The sequence below is a fragment of the Stegodyphus dumicola genome, chromosome 6 (assembly GCF_044657685.1).
Source record: "Stegodyphus dumicola isolate Sdum_Otavi_A_Nest chromosome 6, ASM4465768v1".
NCBI classification, from domain to species: Eukaryota; Metazoa; Arthropoda; class Arachnida; order Araneae; family Eresidae; genus Stegodyphus; species Stegodyphus dumicola.
The window spans coordinates 139,785,891-139,809,241 of NC_140773.1; the positions used below are offsets into that span (position 1 = coordinate 139,785,891).

At 32.7% G+C, this 23,351-nt stretch overlaps 1 protein-coding gene across 1 annotated transcript in view; it reads right to left on the reverse strand.

Moving 5' to 3' along the window:
* Positions 1–23,351, reverse strand: part of LOC118196901 (neuronal acetylcholine receptor subunit alpha-7-like) — a 598,562-nt gene that overhangs the window by 66,000 nt on the left and 509,211 nt on the right. Inside the window, exons 5-6 of the mRNA XM_085818929.1 lie at positions 15,679–15,935; positions 13,131–13,325 (exon numbers count right to left, since the gene is read on the reverse strand). Of these exons, the coding sequence (XP_085675055.1) occupies positions 13,131–13,325; positions 15,679–15,935 (452 nt within the window). The remainder of the gene's footprint in view (positions 1–13,130; positions 13,326–15,678; positions 15,936–23,351) is intronic.

The following is a 23,351-nucleotide window of genomic DNA, read 5'->3' on the forward strand; positions in this document are numbered from 1 at the left end:
GAGAGCTATTTATTAGGTAACCGACCTTGTTCAAAAGGTTGTCGTAAAAATCTCAGTTTGTTTTATTTAACATTTTTAAACGCCACACACTTAACTATAAAGAACAACTTTCAGCCAATGTTTAAAGGGCAAATTAAAGATGCAATTTAAAATTATTTTATGTTATTTTTTAACTACTCTGGTAAAGTATTGTAATTATATAGTTCCTCATTTTCGTTTGGCAACTTGAATAATTTTGTATATACCTTATTTACGCGAATGTAATGCGCATCGTTTTTGGCCAAATGTAATATTCAAAATTGGGGTGCGCATTAGATTCGATGGCGCATTAGATTCGAGTGTAAAGTTCGCCGATGACGTCAACCAAATTTAAATCGTAACAATGGATTACTGTATTTGTCGACTAGATTTAACGTTACATTTATCGTTGACACATTATTGCATAGAGGGTACAAACTGCAGAGTACGTAGTCACGAAAGGGAGGGCAAACAGAGGAGAATGTCATATGACGCTACTTTCAAACGTAAAGTTATTCTTTATGCTGAAAAAAATGGCAATAGAAAGGCAGGGGAGAGTTCAACGTAGCTGAGAGCAGTGTTCGCTTGTGGCGGCAACAGAAATTGGCACTGTTTGCAACTAAAAGCTAGTAGAAAGAAATTCACTGGCTCTCGAAAAGGAAGACACCCTAAAATTGAAGAAAAAGTTTTGGAATTTGTACGTGAAAGGAAGAAAAATGAACAACCTAGACTAGGTGACACCATAAAGCAAAAGAGGAGGCTGAAGTTCTTGGAATACCGAAACAAGAGTTTAAGACTAGCCGGTGGATGGGTGGATCGGTTTATGAAGCGGATGGGCTTATCTCTAAGACGCCGTACAAAAATATGCCAAAAGCTTCCTGCAGATTTTGAGGGAAAACTACTAACATTTCAGCGGTATGTCATCACACTTCGAAAGGAAAAGAATTTTTCAATGGGGCAAATTGGCAACGCTGACGAGACGCCAATTTGGTTTGATATGCCTCATAACTACACCATTACGGAGAAGGGGACTAAGGAAGTTATCATTAATACTTGGGGATGTTTAAAACAACGCGTAACAGTGATGCTGGCAATAACAGCAGACGGGTGCAAACTTCCCCCTTTCTTAATCTTCAAACGGAAAACAAGCTTTAAAACCCCTAAGAATGAAAAGCTGTTCCCAGATGATGTCCTGATTCGAAACCAAGAGAAGGGGTGGATGACGGAATCATTAATGTTTGATTGGCTCCGAAATGTATGGGAACGCCGTCCCGGTGGGCTCTTCAATCCACCATCAATGCTTTGTCTGGACGCATTTCGTGGTTATCTCACCAACGACGTAAAAAAGAACACGCGCAGCCTAGGCAGTGATCTTGTAATCATTCCTGGAGGGATGACGTCTGTGTTACAACCACTTGACGTTAGTATAAATAAACCTTTTAAGAGGTACGTTCAGGCGGAGTACGAAAAATGGTTTTGTGAGCCAAACCGTGAATTGACCCCGATAGGAAAAATTAAGCGTACTGCACCGCACATTGTTGCACACTGGGTTTCTGCTGCTTGGAAAAGCATCGAAGATCCAATGATTGCGAAATCTTTCAAGAAATGCTGCATTTCAAATTCATTGAATGGCAGTGAAGATGACGTGCTCTGGAACGTCGAGGATGACGATGATGACGATGAGGAAAGAGGAAATGAATCTGCTTCTGACGAAGCGAGCTGCGAGGATTCTAGTGATGAAAACATTAGTGAATAAAGACGATTACTATTAATCACGGTTTGTAGAAACTGTTAGCTATAGAAATGTTACGATTTATTTCATGTCCATATTTTACGATAGATACCGTATATACGGTAGTGGTAATTAACAATGATTGTTTCACATAACAATAGCCCACTAATAGGTTAATTCTATGTTGTGCTACTTTATGTACAAATCCATTGTTGTATAAAATATGGTATCTAAGTTTAAATAAAATTATCATACCATTGATTGATAATTTATATACAAATCCATATTTGTATAAAATAAGATTCAATAAATTCCTCATACCATTGATGCGCATTACATTCGCCGACAAACAATTTTTTTTATTATTTAAAGTTTTAAAATGGGGATGCGCATTAGATTCGATGGCGCATTAGATTCGCATAAATACGGTAGTATGTCATGTAAAGTTAATCTGAAAACTTTAAATGCGATTTTTGATTAGCATTTTTTATGATTTATGATTAGAGCAACTATAATAACTCTAAAAGTTCTATATAGAATGAATCGAAATTTTGCTCACGGATTTTGCTCAGTATTAGACATTATGTAGTATAGGAGTTAAAAAAAATTTATTTTCATATGATTTAAATTATATCATTTTCTCTTCAACAGCATGTGTATTTTTTTAAATTTTTTAGTGTTGACTAACATATTTGGCCATATATTAATTATGAATTCGTATTTTACAATTATTCTGCTTCATTATATGCTTGTGGTTAAGATACATATGACATAACGCCCAAAATATGTTTTATTTGATGATTGTGATAGTTGTTGTTAATCTCCATCTAAAATTTTATGCCTTTTGAATAACTTTCGTAAAATAATGAACTTTTTATCGCTTTTTTAGGGAGAATATTTAAGCATAAGTGCATCCCAATACAAAGTCGCATTAATTTAGAAATGTTACAAGCGTTTTATAAAATAGCCCTTTGAACAGAGTCGGTCATCGTAAGCGAGATACTTAAATAAGACTACTGTAATAAGTTACGTTTCATGGAATGACAGCATTCTATATTAAATCAAAACTACTGCAATCGCAGGAAAATAATTTAACTGTTTCTAGAAATGTTTTTGGATAAAGTTACGCGAGCTGCAGAAGAATACGCTCCCTTGATCGTTACTTTACAAGAAGATTTTGAGATAAATTCAAGATTTCAGAAAACGCTACCTGCATTTCAATATATTTTCTAATTTATTCTCAGTTAGCATCACACTCATCTACAGAGTTGCAAATGTACACGTCATATAAAGTTCCTTTTTAAACTTTTCTTCCTATAAGCTGAAGAAATTATAAAGCGTTTTTTCCACTAATATTTCCTGTCCATGATCTCTACCTCTGGCAGTAGGGATATTTGACACAGTCGTCTTTCTATGAAAAACATGCAAAAGTGAAAACTGGAACTAAAATTTCGCAAGATAGTTTTGAATATACTTTTTATAGTAACAGACGTATCTATCAAACTGGGTAAAGATACACTGGTATTCGAACAACAGGTTGAGAGTTCACATAAAATATGTTAAACTTATATTTTTTCCTAATAAATATAATTTCAATTGCAAACTGAATAAATATTTAGCGGATGTAACAGCAGTATTTATGTTATTTTGTACTCGTTAGTAAACCGTAAATTTTGTGTGTGTCTCTTAGCATAGTTTCATTTGGCAGGGCGGACTATGGCCAATCTTCCTTGGTCCTTTGTACCAACAACTGCAAATACTTGGAACATTTGATTTTAAAAAACTGACAAACAGCAGTTTTCCAAAAACTTGCGTTAATGTTTTTCCAATTTTATTAACGACTAGCTTAAGTAACTGACATTGCCTGGGCTTTATATGGAATGAATAGGCTTCATTTAGCGAAATAGGTACATTTATTTTGAAATCTCAGACAATTATTTTCCTTTTATTTTGGTTCAAGGTTAATTGCACAAATTTTACCAATCTCGAATAAAACTGTAGATTTTATTTAGATATTATTTTTCTCATAGCATTATTTTCTCGTTGCATTACAAGCATTATTTTTCTCGTACTTTTCATTACAAAGCTTGTGCGTACATAACATTTTAGTCTATCTATTTGAAGCATAAACAAACAAATTATCCACCATGCCATCTCTTGAACAGCTGACTGAACATAACTGACCATGTGAAAACTAGGTGTTCTAAGTTAATACTTGCTGCGAAAAGTGATTATCGCTCTTTGTTGACAACCATAGCAAATGCAAGCAAGATGGGGAACTGCAATCGCTTGAAATCGAAGGCCATATTTAAATCTTTGAGTATCGATGGAATTCGAAGAATGAATGCATCTTCGCCAGCTACATTCGTCGTGAGAATGGTGACCTCTATTACGTTCGGAAAAAGATTATTTACATTGACCCTTGTTTTATCGCACGGCTTTGACGGGTCGATGTTGCGAATTTTTTCTAGTTAGATATTTTTAGACGAATTATAATTGTTTTATTTCACCTTGCAGTGCAACGTGTGACACATTTTAAGAGTAAGCTACGCCGGAAAAGTAAAAATACAAGAGCAGGTGCATTTAACATAAAAGTTTATCTCGATTAAAAGTTTATCTCGGTAATTTATATTTAATATGAATAAATGTATTTGTTAGCTGTAACCGTAATTCTAATTTTTTTGCTTTCCAGAAATTGCTAGAACTATCTACCGCGGCCAATTTAGAAAAGCTATAAAAAGTCAGAGAGAGAATATTTCAGCTCAGTTGTTTAGTTAGCTGTTGTTATCATTGTTGATCGGATTAGCTTTCTCTGCGCTGTGGGTTGCATTTTATTTAACGTTTTAGTAGTTTAAAGTATAGCTACTGATTATATTGCGTGATACTGTGCGAATATCTCTGAGCAAAAATCCAGCGCCCTATTATATTTCTTTTGATAAGAATAAATTTTATTAACCTTTTATTGGATTTGTGCGTTCAAAACTATTACGAACCTGTACGCACGCAGCAATATGATAAAGAATCACTTTTTTAAATGAACTGGTGTCTCTTTGAGCTCAAGAGCATTTACTGAAGTCCAATACTAAATTATGTTCCTGAATCAAGGGACAATAAAGTGACAAAGTCTCCGGTAAGCATTACGTGGATAAGCTGGTTATGTAATTAATATCTGTCCGGACGATCGACTATTTTAAGAGTTGAGTTTTGCTTTGTTACAATTTATGTCTTTTTTCGGAAATCAGCTTTCGGAAAATAACCATCCACTTTGGCCAATTTCTTTACTGTTTTCGAAACATTCGCAAAAAAATCTTAAAGTATGCACAAGAATTCTGCTTTAAAGGCTCTAAACTGTTTTAAAAAGTAAACGAACGCGATTACATCTACGATTTTCAAAAGAATTGATAGCGGAAACAGACCAACGGCAATGTCCTAAGCCGGAGGATGCGATTTCAGCATTGAATCTGTAGAAATATTAATATTTAATTTCGTAAAAAAACAATTATGAATTACTTGCTTACCATGTATGACTTCCAATGATTGGGCGTAACAACTGGAACGGAAACTTAAGGATAGTGATGTGTACGTAAGATGAATGTAGTGAGTGCACTTTTGTAATATAAGTGTCATGAGTGTGGACCCCGTAGGCTGTGTTTTCTAAATCTTTTATAGGCAGTGATCTTCCTCTTGTTTTGAAGGTAAAGTGTGCCAAATTCCATAAATCGAAATAAAACTGCAGATCTTCATGAATTATACAAATACACGCATCAACAAAAAACGGACACTCTTCATTACATATATGTATGGATTCATTACATATGGAATCCAGCTATCGTGATTTCAAGCTTCCAGCGAGTAAGTAATGGTAACTGAAATGAAACTGTGGTTATTGATCTTAAACCGTTTAGTCTGCTAATTAATAACTGAATAAATTAGAACGAAAATAAACTAATGAACGCTTTTCTAAACGATAACACATTTCAAAATATTTTAATCTGGGCAATGGAAACACTTTCCTTTTATACAGCTGAATTCTTTTATAAAATTCGATAAACAAATATGTTTTGTTGAAAGGTAACACATTTCTTTTTTGATTTTAACATTCAGGTAAATGGCTATCTTGCTAAACTGACAAGAATAGCGCCACGCTGGCAGGGGTTTCAGCAACTATTTTTTTTTCGTCAAATTTGGCATCAAATAGTTAAAGATCGCCAAGTCTGGCAACTACATAGTGACACTTTAGTCCAGTCCTTGTGCAAATGTAACTGGTTAATAGTTAAAGACCGCCAAGTCTGGCAACTACATAGTGACACTTTAGTCCAGTCCTTGTGCAAATGTAACTGGTCTGACTCTTATGTAATAGTAACTGTAATTGTGCATACCTTCCAGCTATTTCAAGCAATCAAAGGTACTGGAAATTTCTCAGCTTATGGGTGAAAACTAAATAGGACCGTAGAGATCATTTTATTGAGACGAACACATCGTAAATTGTGCGATATTCGCGGCATAATGTGAGTGAACGAGCGAAGAGTTTTCAGTTGAGTTCAGAATGTTGAGGGATCTCTGTGCGAGCTTTTGCTTATATTTGCTTATATTATATTGCGTGATACTGTGCGAATATCTCTGAGCAAAAATCCAGCGCCCTATTATATTTCTTTTGATAAGAATAAATTTTATTAACCTTTTATTGTGTAAACATTCAATCCATTAAAATCCCGTATGTGTATGCAATCAAACAATTTCGAAACCCGAAAGCACGGAAAATTTCTAGGCAGATTAGAGAAAATTAAAGACCCCAGAGAGATCAGTTTTTAGTTTAATTCTGAGTTTAGTTCAGAATACTGAGACTGTTGATAGATTGCTGTGTAATAGATATACACATACAGATTCTTTACGATTTAATTATAGAAACAGAGAGAAATATAACCTGGTAATGAAATTTTGGAAGAAAATATTCATTTGATTCTGATCATTATCATGATAATAAAAATAGCATTATTTAATAAAAATCGAAGTCAATTACTTGATTTATAGAGATGAGAATAAAAGCAAAACAAACAATACATCTGTAATAAATTTTGCAGACTGTCTAACAAGTGACATACTGGTTGGTACTTATCAGATTAATCAGATGATCGTGATTAAATTTAGGCATAAAACTGTCACGGAGCAGCCACGAGAAGTTGTTCAGCTGACATATTAGGTTGCTCTTCGAATGGATTGAATTCGCCTTGTTTTCTTCGGGAATAGTTCATCGATGTTTCTGATTCCAAGCGTATTTCTGACATGAGAAATCATTCCAGGAAAAATATCGATTTGCTTTAACTGCATGTGTTGTTTCGCTCAATTCTTTTCAGGAGCCCTCCTTATTACTTATGAATGGTAGTTATTACTTGCTCTTAGATGTTTAAAAAAAGGGAAATTGTAAATTTTTCAGGAATAATGCACGCATATTTTGACATTGATTTCTCTCTTAAATACATTCTAAGTCGACCAATTAAATTATTGAATATTGTAGCGTCATAGCTGAATTTACATTCACAAAAAGATATATATATCTGGAAAGAATATGTTAAATGGTCTAAATACCACATTAGAATGTAAAACTAAGCAAATATTTTATCCTTTTGTGAGTACAAAAGGATAAAATATTTGCTTAGTCAATTCGAAGAATAAAAAAGACGCTGTTGTAAAACTTGTAAATATTTTAATCCATTTTGATCATATTTTTATTTTTTGTATCGTATTATTTCGTAGAGCTTTATTTATTAATTTTACATGCGGTTGTTCATTTTGTAATGATAATTTTATGGTTTATTTAAGTTTAATTAAATTTGTTTTCATATATCTTGCATTTAAGCATTTATTTGTTGCATCAAATTGTAAATCCTCTAATCTGACAAAAAATAGTGCAGTTACGGATCGACCTAAAGCTTTTCAAGGTAGTTATGAAACTTAAGGTGCTACGTATCACACCCGAAGGCGAAAGAATCGGTAGTGGGAAAGTCAAGCAAGAAGTTGTGCGCATGATAATGAATTAGGTAAGCAATCAGCATTCTTTCGTGAGAATCGCAGTTAGCATTGTAGTAGCAATAGATGAGGATTTCGGCATCTTTTTGTAATTATTTCAAGTACTGAAAGTTCTTAAACGGCTAATTACAAAGCTAGAGTGTTTTACATAGTCTGCGCCAAAAACACAAAGTATCCAAATAAACTTGTAACAATCATTTGAGTTCACCAGTAGTGCGCGTGGCGAATAAGTACAAGAGTCAGTTTAACACAATATACTGTGAGATAATATTTACAACACAATGTATTTTTGAAATGAATTAGATTTAAACTGATGAATTTTTAAAAACAAAGTTCCAGCCAGAGTGTTCTGCATAGTCCATAAGTAGTGCCAAAAACACTAGCACCAATATTAAGCTTGTAAATAAAAATTTGAGTTCAGAGTATGCATGTGACTTGAACTAACGAAGTTGGCAGTAAATTGGTGCTAGTAATCACAAGATAAAAATACAGAAGTGCAGAAAACAGAATAAGAGAAATCAAAATCCTTCAGCTTGTCAGCGTGTTTTAACAGAGTCCATAAGCTTTGCCAAAAACACGTAATAAAAAAGTACATATATTTACATTGGCAGTTGTGCATTGAAAAGTAGTGTTAATAATAAAAGTAATTTGTATTTATTCCTCAGATAGATAATTTGCTTTAATTGCTAAGAAAGATAATTTAGATTTAATTCCAAGAATGGTAAGTTTTGTTGTAGATGGAATGGGCTAATTGCTGAAATTTACAAATGTGCAGGGCGAAAACTACTAAAGTTTGCTCCATTATTTCTAAATTTCATATTTGTCTGTTCATACTTCGAACTTCATGTATCTTCTTCTCTTTTATAAAATCTTTTGAAGCCCTCGTTCTGTGATAAATAAAATAAACGAACGCGTAAAACTCGCTACGATATGAATTGCATAGGAAAGAGAAGGATAGGATTGCATAGAAGCATTAATTAATATAGATTAAATCCAACAGTAAAGCTGCAGGGACATTTTGAAACTTGGTGATAAGATTAAACGAAATTAAATAATAAACTGTAGCAGAACTATTTGGATTTAATCGAGCTATTTCAGTTGCCCTCCAGCTGCGATGAAGATAGGTTTTACAAATAAATTAAGTCTCCAACACTCTAATCTTAATTCTAAATGTCAGGTGTTCCGTCTTGGTCATGTTCTGTTTTGATGTATATTTTCATTGAAAATGTTCCCGTGCTCTGTTAATAAACAGTTTCAGAGATAGCTGGAGTTTTGTGCTTATAGAAAACGATTACAAAATGTCACTGAACGAAATGTTTAGAAATTCTGTTTACAAAGCAACATTAAAATACAGATTAAATGAAGATGGAAAAATTATTTTTGGTTTTATTTTACAACATAACTCAAGGATTTTCCCATGTGTAGCGTGTATAGTCCTGGCAACACATATATATATATATATTTTTTGACGTTTCACCTTTTTTTTTAGCATAAGATACTCTCTTTCTACCATGCTGAAAACTTTATAAAATCTAGATCATTTATGAAGCTCTGCCCTATTTGAGAGAATGTATTATCTTATAAAATATTTTAAATAAGTTCCGATATTTCATTTTATTCATAAATATTATATTAAGATATATAAGCTTTCAAAAGTTTATTTTTTCATAATTGACAAGATGTTAAATGTTAATTAATCATTTCTTGACCTATCTATCTGGGATGATTCAAGAGGCAGTTTCAAAATGTGATTTTAGTATCAGTAAAAGAGACATTTTCGGATCGAATTCAGCCTTGTAGAAAAATGTAAAACACTTTATTTTTAATTTATTAGATTAACTAGTTTGTGCCAAGTAACTAGCAACATATTTTATTATTTTTATATAAATGTTCTTTTATAGTTATTTAGATACTTTTCAAGTTTATTGAAACTAATAATATTTTATAAATCATTTATGAGACATTATACACTTTAAGTGTTCTTGCCGTACCTTGGCATATCTCCAAATATAAGAAAATGGCCTCTTATAGATAATTTAGATTATCTTCTAAATTCAAGACTTTTGGGAGTTTTCTGCATTAAAAGCAAAGCAGACGGAAGTTTATTGATTTCAAAATGGAACAGGAATATGTTATTCAAAATGAGAAAGAAAATAAGAAAAATCTAAAATGAAAGTGAGCAGCACAAAATTTAATTTTGTAAGATATTTTACTGTAACAGATGGGTTTTATAAAGAAAGTAAATAAATTGTTTGTAATATAAGTATCCCTTCTTTAACACGGTGGATAGGATCGCAGAAAATGCCGTGTTGTGTGAAACCGTTTATATGACACTAAACATTAATGCAAAATAGAGGAATATGCTTCGAAATCTTTTAAAACCAAAATCTTTTATAATGATTCTTAGCGTTATCTTATTTAAATTTAAACTTTTACGACGTTGGATGACATTTCTCCTTTGAAGAAACAATTCAAAATTTGTATTTTCATCTCCAAAGAAATATTTTCTTTTAAAGGTTTCTTTCTTTACATACAGTCTGGGAATGAAATATAATTTCGAGATAAGTACTTTTATAAACGACAAAGTCTATCAGTGATACATAACCCAATTTTATTTTTAAATTATTCTTCCAAAATCGTAATTACGTTACAGAGTTTGGTCTTCTTAGGTAAGATAAAATACACTAAAACTCTAAAGATGTAAGTGACTTTTCACCATGTCTCGTAAGTACCATAGACACAGGGAAGGGTGTGTATTATCAAAGTAAATCATATCAACTATATTATCAACCTCTTATCAACTCAAATAAAGGTTAACAGACGACATCAACTCGTGCTTACAGAAGCAAACAGTTATGGCTTTTCTGAAAGATAATGGATTAACTAAAACTAAGAAAGTAAGTTAGCCTAACGGCTGTGCAATTGGAATAAAGGAGTGCTCGTACCTAAGGTCGGCATAAGCAAGTCTAATGGTAAGAATAACTCAACGCTGCAGAATATTATTCGCAAGAGAATCAAACTAGCAACGTGACCTTCAAGCAGGCTGTAATTCTACCTTCTAAAACCTTCCTTGAAATACCCTCTTCTTTCTACCTCATTTGAATATTGCGCGAGCTAGAAATTTACGTTCTGGCAGAAAATGGAAATGAGAGCAGTAGGAAAGTCAATTAACATAAAATAACTGGTTAGAAACTTAAAAAAACATTATTTATGTAGTCTACCAACTGGACACTTGAAGCACAAGATGCATGTTGGGTAAATGATAGGCATGTGACAGAAATAGAGTATTCCTTAAATTTCTTCTATTTATGCGTGTGTAAATAAATACGTTGTTATTATGTACTCTACACGATGACACAATATGTAGTTTAATTTTGTAAACCTTTAAAATAAAAATCGTGTTATCTAAGTCTGTACATACGTAAAGTGTTATAAGATGTTTTAGGCATATTCATTAATAATATGCTAGAAAGAAACCGTGTAGCCGTGCTATACGAGAGTTTTCGAAATGTTTTTAATCATATAAGAGCGAAATAGTGTTGTAGGAAACCATGAGTATAAGAGGGATACCTGCACATTATTTTCTAAATTTACATTCTCATTACTTATCTTTTTCTGTTGCGAACAGAAACTTATCTTTTTCTGCTCCAACAAGATTACTAAAACTGTGCTAATGCAGAATTATGAATTGTCAGATTACCTCCAGCACATCACTTTCTTGGAATATTTTCGCTAATATATTTTGATATATGTAAAATAATGTGTACGACTGTATTATCGCTTAAAAGCAATAATGTTAAAACTATAAATAAAATTTCACACTTTGAAAGAATTCATATTAATAAAAGAACACTGAAGTGCTTTACAACATAATTTATGGTCCTTCAGGTTGCTGAAATGAAAAATGGGTTTGAATAAAATATTTATTGATAGTGGGTGATACAACATTCCGTGCTGCCAAAATATCTTGCTAATTATGAAAACATTCAGCTTTATTTTAGGAGCATTTGCAATAGTCGATTTCCAAGTAAACGTTGCAGTAAAATATGATTACCTAAATTTTAATAACTAGAAAATTCCCTGATGAATAAGCTTAGGGGCAGAAAGATAGATTTAAAGCTATTTGATAAATTAAAAATTTACGCGTATTTTGGCGTAGGAAACAATGTAAAGTGGAAAGGATTTATATTAGAAGAGGCCGAGAGGATAAAAAATAGTGGATCGTAGATGCACTCAGCTGATCAATGTATACTTTTACAGAGTATAATGCGTTGACGTACTTTTTTTATATTCTCTTATTTTATATTATTCTTGTATATGAAATATAAATTGACGAAAACATCCAGATGAAAAAGATATCTTTATATATATATATATATATATATATATATATATTTTAGAGACATTAGATTATTTTAAGCAGGAAGCATGAAAAATGAGCAATGCCCTCGCTGGGACTCGAACCTGGACCTTTCGAACACGCACCGAGTGTGCTACCGGTTACACCACGAAGGCATGCAGAAAGGAGGTAGAAAATGCCTTATAATATGTATGTATATGTAATGGTTATAATAAGTTCAGCTAATGTTATTTCATGGATCCAGTTGGTAATTAATAAAAGCTGAAATGAATCTACGTTTATTTCTTTTAATTCACATTGTTAGCTAGTTATTTAATAAAATAAACTGGAAAGAAAATATTTTGTGCTTTGTTGAATAATAAAATACTGCCACGTTGAAGATAAAAACATTTTAATTCGGGCAGTGGTGGCACATTTGTTTTAAATTGCTAGGTTAGTTTACTAAATTCGAAAGACAAAAATGTATTCTGAGTAGCAACACACTTTTTTATATAGCCACGTTTTGTGATTAAATTCGAAACATAAATATCACACGCTTTTCAGAGTGGTAAACCAAGTTTTACCGATGGCACACTGTAGTATCTGGCGACTGTTTGGCAATCAACAGAGCGTACTTGGCGCGTGTAGCCTTTTCTCCAAGAAGGGTTAATATATTTTATGAGAGTTGCATGTTAGCCTCAGAAGAGGAAGGTTGTAGATTTCGCTATGCTGTAGGAGCGACGTACTGCTCTGAGTTTACTATTATGCTTTGAACCATATTTTTAATAAATGTTTGTTTCGTCTTGTTAAATGGTGCTTTATTGAACCACGAAGCCATTACACACATAGTCCTTAAAACAATTTCAAGTCTTTTCTGTTGCCAAAGAAATTAGCTTGGAAGAATCCAGTTAAATTCGTTTCCAACAACAAAGTTATCTTTGTTTATAAAACTTTAGAGGAAATTTTCTCAATCTTAGGATAAAAATAACAATGAAACAAAAGTTAAGTATTTACCTAGTGTTAACTTTTCTCCTGAATCGGGAGGTAGAGTAAATCCCAGTAAAGCCATGGATGAGATGAGGACGCAAGGGATGATGAGGTTGAAGCCGTAGTAAAGCGTACGACGCCGGATGTGAATAGAGAAGGTGATATCCACGTAAGGCTCAGGACAGCAGGAGTATATGATCTCGTTACGAGTGCCGGGCACTTCTAAAAATGAAACAAGTTATAGACAAAAATATTAGTTTTAGCTGCATGCAATTGAACCTCAATGATCAATTACAAAGTTACTTGTTAAATTACAGGACTTCTAAAGCGAGTTTGAAAAATTTATAAATTTTTTTCAAGATTTTATTTTTAAATTGAAAGTTTTTTAATTTGGTGAAAGGAAAATACCATTTTATTTACATGCAATGTAATTTTTACTCTGTACTAAAGTGGTTGCCTTATGGGACTTACGCGACAAAATTTAAAACATACGTCAGCTTATTTCCAAAATGATCTGATTAGTAAAGTTTTGGTTAAAACAGAAAATATGTAACTACCTGGACGTGCAATTACAAAAAATTCCAGAAGTAAAGAACACATAGTCAGAAATAACTAAATTTCATTCTTTAAAATTTAATATTGGCATTAGAGTTGCTGAAAATAATAACGAAACAGCGTATGTTATATATAAAATTTTACAGCTTATAATTCACAATGTTTTCGAAAAATTTATAATAATTACTAACAAAATACAAATTTTAAAAACAAATAAGAAAATAGCTGTGTATTTTATTTGGATTAAACCTAAATTTTGAAGTGTGAAAGAAGGAATCCAGTAAGCTTAATAAAAAAGAGGTATTAATAAATATGTACCAAATTCAATTAACATTGAGGAGCTGACATTTTGAGAGATAATTTTTTTTTAACTATTCGTCCGATTTTTACAAAACTTGTCACTTCCGCATAATTTAAATCGTAGAAAGATAGGTATGTCATTTCAGAAAAAGTACGAATGTTAGAATATATATGTTAGAATAATAGTATAAATCATATACACATCCCGTCATGTTTTCGAGGCATGAAAAACGCAAGTTCCCAGTGCAGCGAGAGATACAGAACTGTCCCATTTTTTTGCGAGGTATCCATGCACATTTCTTCTGGGTTTATTATATTTTCATTGAGGTGCCCATCTAATTCATTTGTTTGTAGCCTTGTAAATATAATATATTCTTAGTATATTATCTGCCATGTCTATTGTGTAGCCAACTGCTTTGCCATATTAATTGAGGTCTTTTTTTAAGTGCATTTTGTTTCATTACTGGCAATACAACAAATTTACTATTGTAATGTTACGTGACTGCATTGTTGTATAGGTAAAAAATCATTCATTTTATGCAACGTATTTACTTTTTATTGTTATTTTATATCTATTTATTTATTCTTGCATTTATTTAATTTTTTCTGTTGTATTTGACATCCTCCCTTTGGACCACTGAATGTTAGAAATGGTCAAATTCTTGTTCAGTCATTTATCGTAACTTTGAAAGATGGAGTATGCAAGGTGTTTCAGCACACCGGTTACAAACTTTCAGGAGAGAAAGAGTACACCAAGACGATGAAAAATCACACAACAATGCGTAGGCGGAAACGCTTTCATGGTGCCGAAGAAAAAACACAAAACACAAGAACGGATGGACACGAGTAGGGTGAGAAAACATGTTTATTATGCTTAGTACAGCAGAAACTAACAAATAACAGTAAAAGCAGACAACAATCGTCATCAAATATGGTATTCAAAATTAGATCTGACCTTGATGCAGGCCGCACATCACCGGCGCATAGAAGATTTGATGTTCGGGAAAATATCTGGTGTATTCCGGAGTTTCCCAGCAGCTGCTACGATGCGTGCAACAGGTTCCTCAGCAATATTAATATGATTTCTTATATCAAAGTCTTGACATACTTCGAAAGGAGGTAGTCAGTGCGAATGACGTCTAGCGATCTTGTTGGCCAATTCAGCTAGACCATTCCTGCCGGTCCAATGTTGAGGATACTTTGCATTCCGGTGTTCGTACATCAACCAAAGCCGTCCCAACACTTTAGATGTACAAGCATAATAAACATGTTTTCTTATCCTGTTCGTATCCTTCCTTTCTTGTGCTTTGTGTCGTCACTATCACTCCATGAAAACGTTTCCGACCTTTAATCGCTATCTGATTTTCCATCTTCCAACTGTATTCTATCACTCTTGAAAGTGTGTAGCCGCTGTACTGAAACACCATGTATATATAATCAGCAAAGACTGTTCTAAACACGTGCATACCAAATATTGTTACAGATGGGCTTTTCGACCGATATTTTGACGCCTAGTGATGGATCTTCCTTCCGATGGCCGAAAGAAAACTTTTATTATTTTCTCTATGTGCAAAGTAAGTGCAAGATAGTGCATTTTGTATATCTTCGTGAAAGTATCCCTTCTAGGTCTTTTGTCGGAATTAATTAACCGGTCAACTACCCTAAATAATAATCATCCTTAACTTAATGTACTGAAAAGCAAAACTGTCTGAAGATTTACCAATTAGCTCCCATTCTCCGTTGGTAATGTAGGTGGAGAGATCTCCACCTTCTTCGGAGGACAATCTAAGGTCTATTTGGTTTCCATCATATGTCCAAGAGCCGAACTTCATGTTACATTTTTGGTCATCAAAGGGAAACCATGTAATATCTATCTTGCATGTACTCTTGAAGATTCCTGGAGGGATGTACGTGCAGCTTCCATTGCTGCGTACCACAACATTCGTGTGGTAGGTCCCATCAAACTTCTCGTCTGCGCTGCAACAAAGAACAACAGGTTATTCTTTTTTACTTTTAGACATTAAAAATGGCTCATACAAAAAGTCATTGGTACTACTGTGTTCTTTAAAAATTTCATTTAAAATGTTTCATGAGATATTTATAGTAATTTTAAACTTTTCCCACTTGCCTCTATTCAATTTATATAACTAAAAGAATTTTCCAGGATTCCTACAGATAAATGTAACTTGTTGCAAATCATTGAATAGACGTGTAAGCGGCTTATCTCTATGAATAAGATGAAAGAGAACCTAAGTAGGGTGTAAAAGACCCTTTTATTCAGAACTCAAAAAATTTAACAGAAGGCACTTATGGAGCTTACAAACCTGCCAGCATTTATGAAGTAATTCAAAAGATGAGGAATCTAAATCGTATGTTATCCAAAGGTTGCACAGAAATAAATAAGATGCAAGTTGTCTCAAGCCTATACAGGCGGGACAAGCACTATTGGCAAGAATAACGTCACGCTGATGATAGACAGCTATAATAGAATTGAAACTAGCAAGGTGGCCTTCAACAGGCGGATCACGCTCTGACAAAACAGTCTAAAATCTTCCTTTGAATACTATCTTTCTATTTCATTTGAATACTCGCGTACTAAAATTAGCATTCTGGCAGGAAAACGGAAAGAGGGAATGACAGTAAAGTTACTTAACATAAAAGTTGGATAAAATTAACAAAAACCTTACACACCGAAGATGCATTTGCGTCATTCACGTTACAGCGGCAATGGTGGCTTGAAGAAAGTCGTCCAGTAATGCCTTGAAGGCTGTGACAAAACATTTTTTCTCACTGAAATTCAACAATTAATGGATAACTGTACTCAGTACACTGAAGTCAAATTAGTTATAGAAAACTGCTAAAATAACTTCAGACATTTATCTTGTACAGGTATATCAGGTTTAAAACTTATTAAACACTTACGTAATAGTTAGTAATAATGATAATAAACAAGGGTATAAATAAAGAGCTATGAAACAGGGAGAAAGACATTAAATGACAGGGAGATGATTGATAATGATGATAGATATTATTGGGTGTTGATGCTGATGATAGACACAACAGACAGAACAACGCTGACTGAAAAACTGTAAATTATTTTACTTTGGGGAATAAAATTTTGAGATGGAGGAAAAACTCTTCCTCCGAGAATAGTAAAAACCAGAATCCATAACATTACAACTTACTTCCAAGTAATGAAAAGCGCAGTTAATTCCTTTAGACTTGCCAATATATGATATATGATATATAATATGATTTAATGATGATATGATTAATGTTTATTAATACTGATATATAATATGATTATATGATACAAAATATGATTAATGATGTTATGATTAACGATTATTAATATTGATATAATATTGATATATAATGTGATTATTCAAATAAGAATACAGAGACTGTTCGCACATTTTTAGACGATTTTGCTATGCTATAAAAAATTAGTCTGCCTGGAAGTTTGTTTTTTAACTTCAGCTATATTTTTGAAAGTATTAATTATCATCTGCGTATTGAAGTTTTGTTTTCATGCAGAACACCGGTTTTTGAAAAAGCAATGGGTGGAAGGCTGTCTGTGTGCTCTTTGCGAAGAAATTTATTCGTATCTAGTTATTATAAAACACCGTGAAAAACACGCTTTTCTGGTATCTAAAGCTACCATAGGTAGATAATATTGTCAAGAAGAATGATAAAAAAGTCAAAGTTTGGCTTCAAGTGAAAAATTGTTCTAAATAATATCCAAGTTAAAAAAATTTAATGTTTAAAATTTTGCAAATGGGAGATTTTAATGTTAAAAGAAACTCCGCCAAGTCAAAGGACAGTACCAAAATCATTAAAATGCTCACTGCCAACTGTAAACAAAGTGATTAATGCTGATTTGAATCTTCAAAAGGCAAAAAACATAATATGCGTCGTCTTTCTCCACGACATATCGCCGAACGCAGAACTCACCTCAGAATTCTTTACGAGAAACATTTTCCAGACAAAAACGTAAAACTTTTGTAATAATAGGCGACTCTTGCTTGTGTTTAAATCACTGTAATAAAAAGAGATCCATTATTATCATCAAAGAGGAAAAAAAAATCTTAAAACATGGATCAAAGAATCTGAAGAAAGTTTTACGTGGATGTTCAACCAGTGTTGTTGTTTTGTCATATAACGGCAAATTAAAAATAAAGAGAGTGGAGGCAAATGTTGAGATCAGTTCCACATGTTATCAGGAACATATCTGATACCTAATTTTAAAGTATGAAATCCTTCTCTTTAGCTACAGTGCCATTCATCAGTAGAACTGCATCAATGTGAAGCAAGCAGCCACACGTCATAATCCATTGTTAATTTACAGGAAAAAATGGAAGAAGTAACGGGTATCAAGCCCCAACCCTACTAAATACCAGCCCTCTACTAAATTATTATGATCTATCACTAATGGGTTTTTGCGCTTTTGGACTTTTAAAAAGCGTATTGCCGAAAGGTCGACATACAACCATCCTTGGACTATGGAAAGCTGCTTAAGCGTAATGGAATTAATACCTCTTTTGACATTACAAAAGGTTCTATTGTTTTTGAAATTACGATGTATAAAGATAGTAAAGAATAACGATTATCAAACAGAACATTTAAAACACAAACTTTTAGGTAAAATACTTCTGTAAATACAAGGAAAACCGTCTAAAAATGGGCGGACAGTCTCTGTGTTTTGTAATATTTTGGTAACAATAATAGCACAAAAACATATGTAATGCCGTTAACTTTGCGACGCTGACTGCCGTACCGAAGGGCTCGGGTTCAAATCCCTGCGAAGGCATGGATGTTTGTAAATGGGAAGCGTCTGTGCGGCATGGGGGCACTCTAAATATGCAGCGAACCGGAAGTCTTTTCGAAAAGATGGTGGTCGGGAAAGACGTATGGGAGACCAAGGTAAAGTGGGGATCTCACCAGTATGGTGGTGAAGGCTGTTGCCAACGGCAGGCTCATTTGGCTCCTTGCCACGATGAATGTCCTGGACATGTGTTGACTTTAGTCAGAAAAGGGAGATTGGTAACAACAACAACAACAACCCATTTTTTTATTATCTTAACTTTACCGCTATTTCTACGCATCGTCAATTCTTACTAAGATACAAATTAGATAAGAGAACTTTTGAATGTTAGAACGAGAGCTATGAAAGAAATACTACCCATTGTGCCAAGTCTTAGCTCTGCTTTGACTTCAGACTAGAATTAACCTTTTGCTAGCCGAGCTAGCTGCTCTCAGTATTGATGAGATTGCATTTGTGAATCTATAGAGTTAAATTAGTTTCAATTTTAAATTACAGTTTTATGCTATTTGAATCCCGCAAGCTTCGGATATTATACTGTAAGCTCAAGTCCAGTTCTAATTTTTAAACAAAAAGGTTTATTTAAAAATTCGTCTGAGTTTGGTCGGTTTAATAGACGGGCGAAAAGTCAACTGATGATCTTAATAAGGACCAGGATAGATGAATAAGTGACTGGATCCTACAACTGCACATTTCGCGATGATGTTTCAATGTAACTGTCATCAATGAAGTGTTAGTAATGACAATTTGCTCTTATGATAGAGTTTAATAAAGCGGAACTGATACAAATTTGCCTCTGAACTGCAAAATGATAATGATGTTGATGATTTCGTAGATCGTTGCTTGTTCCATCTAATTCTAATCCCGTCTCAAGTTTAAATGCGAATCCTGTAATCTTCCTCTTCTCTCTGGCTTTATTCTGAGTAGGTTCTTGTACAAGATGACAGCGAAATCGTCTTTGCTAAATCGAAGAGCATCAGCTTTCCGAGAGTTGTGTGTTAGGAATAATAGTGTGCTTGACATGCGTCCTATTTGTCCACAGATGTTGTCTTTCCAAAGGAATTAAATTCAGCTTTCGGTTATTGCAATGAAAATAATAAAATTAATTGGAAACAGCTCTGATTCATTGCTGATCTTAGCAAAAAGAGTAACACGAACTAATGAACTAATAAAATTGTTCTTCATGACTGCAATAACACAAACAAATAAGAGTGCAGTCTACGTAATTAGGAAAAAACGGAAAAACAGGTATTTAAAAAATTATGTCATCAAAGACGATGACAAAAAAATTAAATAGATTTTGCATCTACTTTAAAATAGTTTTATTCTTTTCTAGTTTCCTTTGCACTTTTCGAATATTTATGATCTCAGAATAAATCAGCCTTCACTTCCAAAATAACGTCTTCTAAGAAGAATGCCTACCTGTTTTTCTCGAAATTTAGAAACATATTTCCAGGAATTGAAAGTAATTTTTTATGCAATTTCTTAAGGTTTCTCGTCTTATTTTTTTTGGAATTTGATTGAAAATATAAAAGTAAAAGAAAACTGCAAGTAATATTTTTAATTATAAGATTATTTTAAAGTTTATTTTCTGTAAGATGTTTCTTAAATTAAATCACATTTTTTAAGAAAATTATGTACTTTAAGATCTTCACTGCATCGTAAAGCAAATATATCTGTATTTGTAATCTTTTCTAGTATGTGCACTGCACAATAAAATTATGAGGTTTTTTTTATTTTTTTTATTTATTTATTTGTTATTTTTTTGTTCTATTGAAAGATTCTATTTCCAAATTTATTAGCATTATTCAATTTCAAGAGAGTTTTTGAAAGTATTTCAGCATCGGTTTTTAATTTACATTATTTGTTTTAAGTTTTATATAAAAAATATTCTGCATACAGATCTGAAAGCGCTGAAAAATTTTAAATTTCCAAAAAGGGTTGTGTTAACATATTGTCCTCTTGACATGGCTTCAAATAATTTAACCTAGTTTATAAATGAATATTCTGAAATGTCCTATACGATATTGCATTTGGCACAGGAATTCTCACAGGTGGAAAACTCATAGATTCAGTAGAGGAAATGTGTAAATCTTACATTTAAATATTAATTTTAGTTTATGAATATGAAAATCTACTTTTATTCACGTTTTGGTATTTTCAAGCATTTCCTATATTCTTTTCGCTTAATTTATATATATATATATATATATATATATAAACCCTAGAAAATGATTTTAATCTAAATAAATGCACATATGTGCATTTCAAGATTTGAAAAGGATGGGGATGGTCTTTTAGTCATGGTGAAAGGGCTGCATTGGACACAAATGACTATGACTTTTAATTCTTTTCAAAAATTAAAGGAAAATAATGTTTCTTTCGTATGCAAATGTAATCACATTCCATACCGTAATACCTAATAAGTAAGTCTTAAATTTATGTGAATAGTATTGTTACGAATTTTGTATATATGTAAATAATTTTAGTGAAATTATATGTGAAATGTAGTTTCTTTTGCATAATATAACACGAAGGGTCTAAAGTAAGAGTGAAGCTCTGTCAGAAAAATAAGATTACAAGGGCTAAGCTATTTGACATGGAGGTAAGTGGATGTCTGGCTAAATTGGCAAGACATCGCCATGCTAGCGTTGGCTTTAGCAATTAATTCTTCAAATTTGGCGAGAAATCGCACTATTTGGCGATAGTTTGGTTCAGTACTTATATAACTGTAATTGCTACTGCAATTGAACTCTATATGCAACTGCAACGGTATACGACCTTTATTTGTAACTAATCATATATGCCCTCGAGTAATTTCGAGGAATGGAAGGCAATGAAAATATCTATGCGGCCAGTGACAAACTGTATAAGACTGGAGCGAGCATCTGTTTTTATTTCAGAGTTGATTTCGGAGTACTGAGGTATCGTACAAGCTTAGATTTTTACATGCGCTTCGCACTCCGTTGGGGTTAACGTCCATAGTAGTCTGAAGTGGCAACTATTGATTGTGATATCTTCTATTGCGAATAGCTGTAGGAGTAATTTTGTGAACTTACCAAGGCTCGTGGACTGGAGGAAACGACGTTCTCCAAAGTCCTCATCTCCTTTCTTCTTGCTTAAAAGCAAGATTGTTAAAGATTGCTAACGAGTAATTTTGTAGAAAGTTCCTGAATTGTAAAGTGTTTCTTTAGGTAAATTATATCAAGCTATTATCTGGTCTGTGTGCATTCAATCCATAATGATCGTAACAGTAGCACATTTGAGCTAAGATCCAATGAACACATTTCTTGTGCAAGTATAGCTCGAGTTCACAAATTAATTTATATAACGCGTCATATCCATTTACAAAGTTGAAGATCATTTTACATAAATTTATAAAACATTCTTCCGATCTCTGATAAAAATGCATAATATCCTGAGGAATATACGTTTATAGAATTATTATATTTCAGGAGACTTACCCTGGATTTTTATTTCCTGGATTTTTTATTCCTTTTATAACCCTGGATTTCAGTCCTAAGAAAATGTTTTACAATGCGATAAAAGAGGCTTAACATAAAAAAATAAACGCAAAGAACTCGATCAATAAAGTATTTGAAATTTTGAAAAATTGAATTTTTTCTTGAGTAACTATACTATGAATATATAGAGGATTCGAAGAAGTATTGATGATATTATCAACTGATAAATCAAATATGCTTGATTTTATCTTAAATATTTGCACACAGTTTCGGAATAATTCCTGCTTCTAACTAATGATTTCGTCTTCAAATTTTTACGATACCTCGTTTAAAAATCCTGGATTATCTTTCCAGCCCTTGCCGTAATTAGGAATTCTGGACTGCCCGGGGCCAATCCTGGACAACTAGTCGCCCTAGATATTTGTGATATAACTTACGCGAATGACCTCATTATCGAAAAATGATTTATTCTGAATTCATTGCTACTTCCCTTAACTTAAAATTTTAATGGTGAAGTCATATGAAATTTAATATCAGTTCGATATTTTTTCGTTTTTTATTAAACCCAAAAAATATTATTTGCTTCGAAATGGGATTTTGCGTCGGTTCACTATAAATGGCGTATCACTTTTCAAATTGTTGATCTTGTATTAGTTGAATCAGTACCCACCAAATCTTATTTCCCTGTTTATTTTTAAAGAAATTAATGTGTGTTCCTCGTAGTAAGAAGAAACGACGGTACGTAGAGCTATCAAGTTTTGAATTGCATAGAACGCCACTCGAACATGGGCACCTGGAAGGCCGAATTTTGAATTTCTAATTTCTTTTATTATTTATTTCATATTTTGTAAAATTTTATTGAACTTTTTTATTAACAAATTCAATGATTTTAAAGCGAGAAGAGGCATCACTGTTCAAAATAAAATATTTTTATCTCCAGCGCGAGATACTATTTCCATTCAGTAAAAATATAAGTTATTTATTTTTCAGTTTACTTATTATACTCGGTTCAATTTGCCATTCAGTAAAGATACTTTCAAATTTAATATAGAAAGATACTTTCAAATTTAATATATAGAAGGTCAATGAGTAAGAAATTGAGCGATT